This window comes from Ochotona curzoniae, unplaced genomic scaffold, assembly GCF_017591425.1.
Source record: "Ochotona curzoniae isolate NIBS_2020 unplaced genomic scaffold, NIBS_Ocur_1.0 contig_43, whole genome shotgun sequence".
NCBI lineage: Eukaryota > Metazoa > Chordata > Mammalia > Lagomorpha > Ochotonidae > Ochotona > Ochotona curzoniae.
Genome location: NW_024466218.1, coordinates 19,350,091 through 19,362,328, shown reverse-complemented (window position 1 = coordinate 19,362,328; position 12,238 = coordinate 19,350,091). Strand labels below are relative to the sequence as shown.

Genomic DNA, 12,238 nt, shown 5'->3' with positions numbered 1-12,238 from the left:
TGGGGTTATTTTTAAGCCAAGAATGAGAGCCCCACAGTCCAGAAAAGCCATCCTGACCTGTTTAGGACGCTCCTTGTTGAGAGATTTCATGTCCCCCATCTTCCCCACTGAGATTTTGGAGCGTGGCCTTGGCTGGTTGATGTTGGGGAGGTTTTGACAGCTGGTGCTTGTCATCCTGAGCAAGGGAACAAAGACTTTCAGGAACTTCTTCCAACCACTGAACCCAAGACAAGCAAACAGCCAGGAGCCGACTTACAGATGTCCTTGAAAGACATGTAGGTGTGAACATTGTGACTGATCCATCCGGCCCTCCACCCGTCCACCTTGTCACTCCCTGTCCTGATCCCATCAGGGCACTCAATAGGTTCCTGCAAGTCTAAGGAAATCCTCAACTTAAGAAATGTTAGAGAAGTCTAGGGATCTAAAGTCTTTAAAGGAAAAATAAAAAGACTGATTTATTTGAAAGTCAGAATTATAGGTTGGGGTGGGGAGGCAAAAAAGAGAAAGAGAGAGAGAGAGAGAGAGAGAGAGAGAGAGAGAGAGAGAATCTCTTCCATTCATTGGTTCATTTCCCAGATGACTGCAATGACCAGAGCTGAGCAAGGCCAAAGCTGAGAGACAGGAATTTTTACCAGACCTCCCTTGTGGGTGCAGGGACCCAAGCTTCTCTTCCCAGACACATTATCAAGGAGCTGGATTGGAGTGGAGCAGCTAGGACTTGAGCCAGTATCCATATGGGATGTCAACATCACAGGTAGTGGCCTTACCCGCTGTACCACAATGCGAGCCCTTTGACTATGGTTTTAATGCAATGCCCTGGATATACCCAGCCTCAAAATAGTTCTCTGCATGTTGTGTGCAGTGGGCATCAAAAGGAACTTGTGGAAGAAAAGCAAACTAAAACCAATCTCTACTGTCACTGATCATTCATATTTGGAAACAAATTTTAGTCAAATACTTTGAACAAAACAAACTGATTGGGCTGCCAGTCAGAATGGTGGCTAACTCCAGTGAAGATAGGATTTAAATTTTTTAAAATTTTTCTTTCTTTTATTGTTTATATAACTGAGATCAATGCACAGCCATGTGGGCCATGTGGGCCTCTGATTAAGGTGACCTTCCTCACTAATGGAGGAAGGTCAGCGGGAAAAATATTTCAGATGTTTTTTCTCCTGTGTCCATAAGAGAGAAGGAGGAGGGGCCACTCCATGCTGTCAAGCTACATGAGCACCCAGAAAGGGGGATAGGACAGTTGTTTGATGATGCCTTAGAGATTCGGATGTGGGGAAGAATGCTCTGAGTGTCCTTGATGCTTCTGGAAAGTCGTTGGTTTTGTTGCTCCAGGGTTGAGTAAAACCTTCCAAGGTCCATTGGTTGACAGAATCCACTTTAGTGCATCCAGACTCCAAAACATGCTGCAAAGGTGAACTGTCCAACCTGTTATGCTTTCCGTTTTCTAAAGAGGTAGTTGACATCCCCTGCTGGCCTAGATGAGCTGGCCATCATTCCCCGAAGTGAGCATTTGGACATGCTGTCCACTATACAGGCATCAACAACTGAGAAGGTCCAATCAAGATGGGATAATTTTTAAAGGCAGATTTATGTCCTCATAATGACTCCTGATTGAAAAGAACAAGCTGCTCTCGTGTAATGTAAGCATACAGCTGATTGGCCAGTAAGACCACCCCTGTCAACAGTACCACCAGTGTCCACACAGGACCCCAGGGTTGGGCCCACTGGGCTGAAAGTCATGAAAGGTGGGCAATGACAGTTGCCCAGGAATTCTTCCACCTCTGAACTCAGAAAACTGTCCCTTAGGCCTCTTGTCAGCACAAAAACAAAATATCTATGACATGGATACAAAGCATTTTACAAACACAAATCCTTATTAATAGTGCTGATTAAATAAAGTGACATTACATACGGAAGAGTCCTTGAGAAAGTTTGTGAAAATGAAATTGAAAGATAAGCTTATTTTGGTGCTGTTAAATTTTTTAACACCCCCTCACATACATACATGGATTTCAATTTTTTTGTACCCACCAAAATAAATTTCTTTGAATTTTATTTTCCATGAACTTTTGCAGAGCTTTCATATATATGTGTGTATAAAATATATGTCACATATACAATATAATAATATATTTTATACACAAGTCTTTTGGGTTAAATTTGCCTCAAAATCTTGGAGGAACTGGCAAGAAACTGCGACTCTTTTTGCTCACCTTGATTTCTCATTGGAAGCAACTGATCTACAAGATTTGCTTTCACATGACCAAAATCAAGGGCCTTGAAATGCAACACAACCGGTGTTCAGATAGCTCTAAGGATTGTGAAATTCTTCTGAACAAGGAAGCAAATCCTAGGTGCCCAGCAGAATTCTGCAGAAACTCATTGATTCCTCTTCTGAGGATGAAGACCCCCAAGTCCTCTGTTCAGACTATCTGCAATAGCTCCAGTCATTCCTGAAAGCAGCCTGGCTCCCCACTCCTTCCTCTTCTCAGTTACCTTCTCTTTGTCCACCATCTGCTTAGCAGAAGAGAACAGCCTCCTCCTTTTTAGAGACTGTGTCTCTGTTGATGAGGCCTGAGATCACAGCAGCAGCAATCACACCACACTGCTGGCTAAGCTGTCCACCTGTAGTTAACTCAGACTTCTTACTTTGTAATGGAGTTGAAGAAAGGGGTGTTGGGTATCTTTCCTTTGAATGTAACCCCTATAATTTCATCTTACAATGTTGGTCCCATCTTCCATACTGTCAAGAACTTTCATGATCCTAATTCTGTCATCCATCACACCAGGTGGCTTTTCCTCCCTTGGGCCATCAGCAGATCTGTAAACAGGGAGCACGCTCTCTGGGATGGGAGACAAGATTAGATACAGACACTCAGACTGGCTAACGGCCAGTCTCATGGCACAACCTCCCATTTCAATGACTATCCTTGATTATAAAGGTGCATAGAAACACCATTCATTACTTCTACATCAACCTGCAGCCACTTGCTTTTCTACATGTACGCCTGCCAGGTACAAACACCTCTAGAGGAGTGCTGAAGAGATCTCAAGCTGCCAAACATGCCACAGGGTGCCACCCCTAAGGGGAGATCAAACACCCTGACACCCTCTGTTTACCAGATGCCTGCCAGGTGCAGAACACCGAGGATGCTCCAGCAAAGAATGTTCTGAGGCTGGCCTCTTGAAATGTTCCTCACTGTTTCTATTCACAGGAAGTTGTCATTTATTACTCAACTCTGCCCAGCTTTATGGACACTGTACATGAAGGAATAACACTTTTGTCCAAAAACAATCAAATCATTCCTAAAGAACAACCCACAGCAGTGGCTGCCTTAGGTAGAATATTTTCATGTGCTTTATCCTCAGGAATGCCTAGGCTCCATGATTATTTTTTACATGCACCACCTGGCAGCCCGATGAGATGTCTTCATCCCTTCCTTCTTAGGTTGAATTCACAAGAGCAGGGAACTTAGAGGTGACACATATAATTCATTCCATAAAGGACCTGGTAATGGACCTAGTAAGTTGTGTGACCATGACCTTTTTTGTTTTTTAAATCACAGTAGAAGGTATTTTAAAATTTTATTCATTGCCTCCATTTCTGCGTGGCCTCTCCAGTCATCCACTTTCTCCTTCTCCTGAAATTTAGGATTTATTATGATAGCAAAAATTCACAGGCCCTGCAGTCCGCAAGCTGGCCCGCTCCTGGAATTGCTGCATGTTTCCCAACAGGCTGTGACAATGGCCAGTTGGCTGGGCATGTGAAAAGCAAAACAGAGAGTTCACCAAGGCCAGAAGGGGAGAATGTGTGTCCTCAGGGTAATCAAGACACAGAGCAGCTCCTGTTCAATGATAAGAGTTCCAAATAAGATGTAGATGTGAGAAAGTGGAGAAAGAAATAGAAGAGGAACATGAGAGAAGGAAGGTCAAGCAAGAGAACCAAAGGCCAGTGTTGGCGATGGCAGCATGTGGGCTGTGCCTCCCTGCCTTATCATCTTCTGGCAGGTCAGGACTCATGATCAGGGAGTGCACAAATCACAGAGAGTGAGAAAGGGAGAAGGCCACATTTAGGGTGCTCGCTACGTGCTAGGAACTCACTATGTGTCTAAAATTTACTCAATGCTTCTCAGTAGCAGAGCCAGGAATTGAATTTGGGTTCCTGACTGAAGTCCAGGCTTTCTATACATAGAGGAAAGAGAGAGTCACAACGTACAATTGTCTGTAGTAAAATTGGGACAGAGCAGGAGATATTTGGTATAGTGGTTGAGATGCCATTTGGAACACTTGACACCCAGATGAAGGTACCCGGGCTCAGGGCTGGCTCTACTTCCAATTCCAGCTTCCTGTTTGTGTACAACCAGGGAGGCAGTGAGTGACAGCTCAGGTCCCTGGGTCCCTGCCACCAATATGAGAGACCCTGATTGAGTTCCTGGATCTTGACTTTATCCTGGCTCAGCCCTGTCATTGTAGATGTTAACCAGTCAAATTGAAAATCTGTTTATGTCTCTATTTCTTTCCCTATGTCCCTCTTTTTGTCTCTCTGCCTTTCTTTTTTTTTTTCTTTTTGCCTTTCAAATAAGTAGGCAAAAATTAAAAATAAATTTAAACCCAAGACAGGCACTGCTGATATTCTAGGCAGTTCCATTAGGAGGGCCCTTCAGAGTCACAGGACCAGCCTGGGATTACATAGTCAAGTTCACATGACCAATCTGGGATTACTGGTAGATAAAGTGATGGAGCTGTACTGGAGAACCTTCAAGAAAGGGATCCCACAAACTCCTGAAGTTGAGGTTAGCAAGATGAATAACATGCATTTTACCTTCTGGTCTTCCCGCTACTTCTCGGTGGTAAATTATTTTCTGATATTGCAAAATTGGGAGGAAAAAAAAAAACGAGTTTGAGAGAAGATTTTTTTCATACACACACACACACACACATATATATAAATATACTATATATACTTTTACATTATTCTTGAAGTTTGTCTGGTAGTCTTTTGGAATCCTAAAGCTGAAAGCTATTTTTGTCTAAAGAGAGGTGGAAATTACCAAAGAAGAGAAAGGGCTGGGCTTCCTAAACATCTCCCCCCAGAAAAATCCCCCCAAAGGCATCAGATATTGCCTGTGCAGGAGATCATGATTCTGGTGGCAACTCCAACATGGGTTAGCTTCATGGCCACTGTTTTGTAACATTTTCATGAACCTGACACTATCTAGTGGGAGGATGTAGGAGATCAGGACGATTGCCTGCGGCCAGCAGAGAACACTTACCACTTGCGTTCTTCCAGTTTACCTTAAAATATAGAGAGAGTGTACCCAATATCACAAGAGACTGTGGGCACCAACTAGACACTAACTGGCATTCTGGAAATCAGACCATGTCAATAATAGCATTGGTAGCTCTGTGGTTAGAAGTCAATGTTTTCTCTCAAGCTTCAGATGTAACATCAACCAGTCATTGAAGCCACATGCTCACCCCAGCAACCCAGCTAAAGCACCTCTCAGACCCCATCAGCCCTGGCTATTTTTAACTGATGTTCCTCTTGGTTTCCTGGTCCCTACATGAAATGTTAACATCTGTGGCTTAACAAGTGCCTTGCAAACAGGACAATGATATCCCTTGGTTTATAATTACTTCCCCCACTTACAGATTTCTAAGCCCGCGTTACAACAAAACTTGGGCCTCGCTTTACATCTTTCCTCCTGCCAGCTTCCTTGACTGCTAACCTATCCTGGGTCCTTGCGTTATATTGATCATTATCTGGACGGATGGCTTTCAAAAGCATTTCATTATCTATACATGAGCTATTAGCTTTACCAATATGCATTTTCATATGATTTTTCAACATAGATAATAGGTCTTCCCGAACAAAACAATCTTGCATGCTCTGCCAAAAGCTCCCTCCATCTTGGGAGAAACTAATGTTGGCTTTCTAACACGTAACTGTGCCACCGTAGACGTTGGTTTCATTGCCCTAAAAGATACATTCCTTAGACAACTGTCAGTCTGACTAGAGGGACATCAATAGAGAGATGATCATGTGGATCTAAAACAGGTGACATGTACTTTCTGGCTTGCTCTTTCCGTGCAGAGATAAGTTTGCCATCTATCTGGGAATGAGATGAGGAGGAAACTGCTCTGAAAGGTGAGATGAGGCTTTCTGTCCAGAAAAGCACCATGTACCTGTGTCTGAAGCTTTTTTCACAATTTTGGGGTATTTCTGGAATTTTACAAAATAATAGCTCTCGTATTCCATCAGGATGGTTTCAAGGTCAATGTTGTCACACACTTCAAAGTGCTGTAAGCCAAGGTTAGTTTCTTGCTCCAAAGTGTCTGCTGTATCAATATACCTGCCAGTTCCAGGAAAGGAAGGAAAAAAAAAAAAGATAACTGCAGATGGAAAAGTAAAGGTAAATAAGAGTTACAATTCCCACTGACCCTATCAGAACACGATGTCTATATGGAAGAATATGTCAAATAAAAACTAGACTACATCCACAGATTGTCCTTCAAAAACAGCTGTCTCTAAAAGCTACATACTCATTCTAATGATGTCACCAGCATTCAAAACATTTTGGGCCTTAATGACTTGTCAAATAAAATCAACCATTTCAAAAATTCTTTGTGATTTATCTTTGCTAATTTTAGCCAAGAATTGTTATTTCTTTAGTTTTTTAGAAGATTTAAAATTTATTTTGAAAGTCAGAGTTATAGTGAGAGAGATATTCCATCTGCTGGTTCATTCCTCAAACAGCCATGACAGCCAGGAGTGGGGCCTGACCAACGCCAGGAGCTGAGAATTCCTTCCAGGCCTCCCACATGGGTGGCAGGGGCCCAGTTATTGTTCATTTGCTTTCCCAGGTGCATTAGCAGGGAGCTGGATCAGAAGTGGAGCAGGCAGGACCTGAACACACCCCCATTAGTTATTTATATAACTTAATTGCTTCTTTATTCACCAATTTTTTTTTTAGTAACATTTGATAATTATTACACCATTTCAACTCCAGAGTAGGATTACCATCACTAAGACAATTCCAAAGTGTGTCTCCTGAGTGGAGAGGAAATTCCAAAGCCAGATTGAGGCACAAGCATTTAAAACAGCTGCTAAGGCATCACTTGGGATGCTCGTGTCTCATATGGGCGTGACTATGCTTGACTCCTGGCCCTGTTCCTGATTCCAGAATCCCATATGGATGCTGGTTTGTGTCCTGGCTTCTCCTCTTCCATCCAGCTCCCTGATTGTGTTCTGGGAAAGCAGTAGAGGATGGTTCAACGCCTTCATTTCTGTGCCTATGTAGAAGACATGAAAGGCTCCTGGCTCCTAACTTTGGATTATCTTAGCTCTAGCTATTGCAGCCATTTGGGGAATGAACCAGCAGATGAAGATCTTCATCTCTCCTTCTAATATACTTTCCAATAAAAATAATTCTTAAAAAAGAAAAAAAAATGACTAGAGGGTCCAGCACAGTAGCTTAGTGGTTGAAGTCCTCACCTTGCGCACACCAGGATTCCACATGGGCACCCATTCTAATCCCGGCAGCTGCGCTTCCCATCCAGCTCCCTGCTTGTGGCCTGGGAAGGCAGTTGAGGACAGCTCAAAGCCTTGGGACCCCGTGCTCGCCTGGGAGACCCGGAAGAGTCTCTGGCCATTGTGACCACTTGGGGAGTGAATCAACGCATGGAAGATCTTCCTCTCTGTCTCTCCTCTTCTCAATGTATCTGAATTTCCAATAAAAATAAAATAAATCTTAAAAAAAAAAGACCAAGAAATACAGATGAGTACTTTCCAGGATCCAGAAATTTGCCTTGACGATTCAAACAAAGGACTGCAAGCCCTGTATTGCTTAAGCTAACTGATTAGGGTGCAGACTTCTCCTGTGTGTTGCTACCACATTTCTTACAGCTTTGGGGCAGGGGGAGAACTAAATCAGCTGTGACTGGAAGAAAGAGCCACTACAGTGACGTTCTTAAACAATAGATTTAGCAAGAGTAGCGTGCAGTCATAGGCAATGGTGGGTAATCATGGACAAGAAGCAGGAAAGACTGCACACAGCATCACACTGGTCACCCAAATTCATTCTGTAGGACTAGAAGATATGGCATCCAGGACCCCTTATTGTCTGCTCCAATTCTACTCACACATTCAGTTTCTGGTCTTGCTGTTGATTTCCTTATTCTATTTGTCATGCCCTTTCTTTTGCCACATGTCTGCATGGAATGTTCCCCATCACATCTTTCAAGCCTAACTCGTGTTATTTTCTCTGCAAAATTTTCTCTGCTTGCTTATTCCAACCCATAAGGATCTATCCTGTTTGCTGAATTCTTATGCAGGTTTCTTGCTTAACACTGATATGACCTATAAAATACCTACAATGGGCAGGAGTTATGGACCAGTGGGCTATGCCACTGCTTAGGACATGGATGCCTCACATTGGAATGTGTGAGATCAGGTCCCACCTCTACTTTGACACAGCTTATCGCTAAAATGTCTAGGAGACAGCCGATGATGACTCAAGTATATGGGTTACTGGCACTCATGTGGGAGACCCAGTTGAAGTTCCTTTGACTTGGCCCAGTCCCTACTGTTGCAGGCAATAGGAAACTGAACCAGTGGATGGAAAAACCAGTGTTGCTCTGTCACTATGCCTTTCAAATAAATAGACTTTAAAAGAATAAAGTACCTATAGTTCACTATTCATCTTGATAATCCATTCAGACCTGCCTTTCCTGGCAGATCTCAGGAAAACGATCAACTTTAGTGGAATTTTCATTAATCCAAGATGCAAAAGGACATCTTGTGGCAAAAAGGGGAAATGCATGCTTCCTGCAAAGCAACAGAAACTCCCAGCCATGGATCAGTGACTGCAGGAGAGATAGCACTGATGCTTTCATTTATTTCTGTGTTCTCCTTTCTAACACAATTTACATAGTTTAAATACTCTGGAATAAAAATCAAAGATTATTAAGGAGCTGATGTGATGACATATCAAGCTAATCCTCTGCCTGCAATGTTGACATCCTATTCAAGCACCGGTTCATGTCCCAGCTGCTCCACTTCCCATCAAACTCCCTGCCTATGACATAAGAAAGTAGAAGAGAGTAGCCCATTCCTTGGGACCCTGCACCAATGTGGTAGACCTGAAAGAAGCTCTTGGTTCCTGGTTTCTGATCATCTCAGCTCTGGTCATTGTGGCCCTTTGGAGAGTGAACCAGCAGATAGAAGATCATGTGTCTGTGCCTCCTTCTCTCTGTGTATCTGCCTTTCAAATTAAAAAAATACAACTGATTTTTTTTTAAATCATGGGTTTGTCTTGCTTTCTGAGTATCCTTCCCTTTTACATCCTAGTAAGTTCCTCAATAGCTATTCAAATAACATTTATTGGTTATCTGTTTATACCATGCTCATCATACTGGAACATTATGACAACTAATTTATGCAGGCAGCAGTCAAAAAGCATTCATGGAGAACTAATTTGAGACAGAAGGGGCAAAACCCTGAATACCGTGACCGCAGCACAGCTTCTCTCATTGTGGTAGTAAATTAGAGCAGTTCTGAGATAGATTACTGTTTACCTTAGTGTAACCTAATGTTTGTCAAGCTTTTCTAATCACTGCAGGATTAAAGTAACACCTATTCACACTCTGCAGAACGTTTGTTCCCAAACCTCAGAAATCAGTTTGGGCTGAGGCTAATTCAAGGTTCTCTGGGTGAAGGTGAGACATCAAAAGACACAGCAAAATAGTCAACTTATCATTCTAGATGTTTTACACTTCGACCCTGCTCCTCGCGCCCACTGTTGATAGCCAGCCCCCCCCCCCCCCCACCCCCCCCCCCCCCCCCCCCCCCCCCCCCCCCCCCCCCCCCCCCCCCCCCCCCCCCCCCCCACGGTACTACAAAAAGAAAATCCAAATCCACCTGGCCAACTTTTTGTCAGGTACTAATTTTTAAATTTTTATTCATTTACTTATATTTGAGAAACAGGAGTCAGGAGAGGAGGGAGGGAGAAAGAGAGAGTAAGAATAAATCTTCCTTCTGCTGGTTCTCTCCCAAAATACCTGCAACATCCAGGACTGTCCCAGCAAGGACGCAAGTATCTGAGCATGTACTTTTTTTTTTTTTAAGATTTAAAATTTTTTTTCTGAAAAGAGGAGGAGGGACAGTGAGAAAGATCTTCCATCCGATGGTGCACTCCCCAAGTGACCGCAACGGCTGAAGTTGAGCCGATTCAAAGCCAGGAACCAGGAGCTCTTCCAGGTCTCCCACGCAGATGCAGGGTCCCAAGGCTTTGGGCCATCCTTGACTGCTTTCCCAGGCCACGAGCAAGGAGCTGGATGGGAAGCAGGGCCACCGGGATTAGAACCGGCAACCCTATGGGATCCTGGCACATGCAAGGTGAGGACTTTAACCACTACACTATCACGCCAGGCCCAGCATGTACTTTTATAAATGGAGTGGGAAATGTTTGATGCTAAACATGTCACAGTGCATCACACTTATCATGGTGAAAAAGATCCAAAATTCTGATATTCAAGGTGACATGAAAGGGCCAATTTCAAAACTATTTTTTGAAAAGCACAAAGACAGACAGAGACAATGAGGAAGAAAAATCTTCCATCCCATGATTCCCTTCCAAATGCTTGCGACAGCTAGTGCTGGTTGGAGCTGAAGTCAGAAACCAGAATCAGTGCTGGTCTCTCACATGGGTGGAAGAAGCCTGGTCAGTCGAACTACCACTCTCACCACCCTCTGCAGTGGTGGGGAAAGGGACCAGGAAGCAGAGCTGGGAGTGGTCAAACTTGTAATCACAAATATCAAAATTAGAACTACTAAAAATAATCACAGAGCCCAGCACAATGGTTCAATTGGATAATCCTCTGCTTCCAAACACTGGAATTTCATGTGGTCACCAGTTTGCATGCCAGCTGCTCCACTTCCCATCCAGCTCCCTGCTTATGGCCTGAGAAAGCATACATGAATGGCTCAAAGCCTTAGGAAACTGCACCCATGTGGGAGACCCAGAAAAGGCTCCTGGCTCCTGGCTTCGGATTGGCTCAGCTCCTGCCATTGCACCATTTGGGGAGTAAACTAGCAGGTGGAAGATCTTCTTTCTTGCCTTCTCTCTGTAAATCTGTTTTTCCAATAAAAATTAAAAATAAATCTTTAAAAATTTAAGCACACCTCTAACAAAGCACTTAAACTTAGTATTTTTTTTTCCCCCAAGAGAAAATTCCCTAGGTCCATTCTTTCAAACCCAATTATAACTTGCCTAGAATCACACCTAGGCATTCAAAAAAAAAAAGAAAGGAGTCATTTCTATGAATAACTGTCATGTGACATACCCTTCTTGTGTTAAATAATGCAAAATCAAGATAAGAAGATTTTTGCGTCGTGCTTCCATCCTCATCTGGCACTGCGAAAAAAGAGAAGAATTTAGATGAGCCACTGCTTTTAATGTGATAGACTCTCAAAAGTAAATACAACCTGGAAAAACCACATAGCATGACTAATGGGCTGGAAGGTGGCTGGAAGTCGCCAAGGATATACAAAGCTGTTGTTTGTTGTTATTTTCTTCTTAAAGCTGCCTTCTCCACTGCACATTGGCGGGACAGTGACTTGAATTAAGATGGTACTTTACTAGTTGAACTTCTTTCTGCCAAGCTCATTGGACTTTTCTTGCTTACAACCATGAAGAAACAAATATGCATACTCTCGGTATTCAGACTAGCTTAAGGAGAGTGACTACAGAAATCAGTTCACAAGCCAGAAAGCAGCTGTGCACATAAGAGCACTGACCTAGTACTGTATCTTTCTTATTAATTAGAGATTTATATATTTATTTGGAAGTCAGAGTTACGGAGAGAAGAAGAGAGACAGGGAATGCCTGAATCATTCCCCAGGTGGATGCAACAGCTGTGACTGGGCCAGGCCAAAACCAGAAGCCAGGAGCTTCTACCAGGTCTCCCATATGGGTGGCAGGGGCCCAAGCACTTGGGTCACCTTTCACTGCTTTCCCAGGCTGTTAGGGGGCTGGAACAGAAGTGGAGCAGCTGGAACATGCACTGGCACCTATCTTTAATTCATGCTGTGTTCCGCCCAGTCCCTACACAAATTTCAGAGGTGAGTTCCACTAAACCATTCAGAGTGACTGTACAGTCAAGCACCAGAATAGCCACTGAGGACAGCAAGGGCCTTGCAAGGGAAATTCCTTCATAATAAGATCCT

At 43.4% G+C, this 12,238-nt stretch overlaps 1 protein-coding gene across 2 annotated transcripts in view; it reads right to left on the bottom strand.

The window, feature by feature from the left end:
- KATNAL2 (katanin catalytic subunit A1 like 2) overlaps positions 1–11,420 on the bottom strand; it is a 40,171-nt gene extending 28,751 nt beyond the window's left edge. Inside the window, exons 1-4 of one of the 2 annotated variants that reach the window (XM_040984726.1) lie at positions 11,356–11,420; positions 6,199–6,365; positions 4,835–4,874; positions 36–175 (exon numbers count right to left, since the gene is read on the bottom strand). In XM_040984726.1, the coding sequence (XP_040840660.1) occupies positions 36–175; positions 4,835–4,874; positions 6,199–6,365; positions 11,356–11,420 (412 nt within the window). The remainder of the gene's footprint in view (positions 1–35; positions 176–4,834; positions 4,875–6,198; positions 6,366–11,355) is intronic. The other variant, XM_040984727.1, reaches the window with a different exon arrangement.
- Between the last annotated feature and the right edge of the window lie 818 nt (positions 11,421–12,238).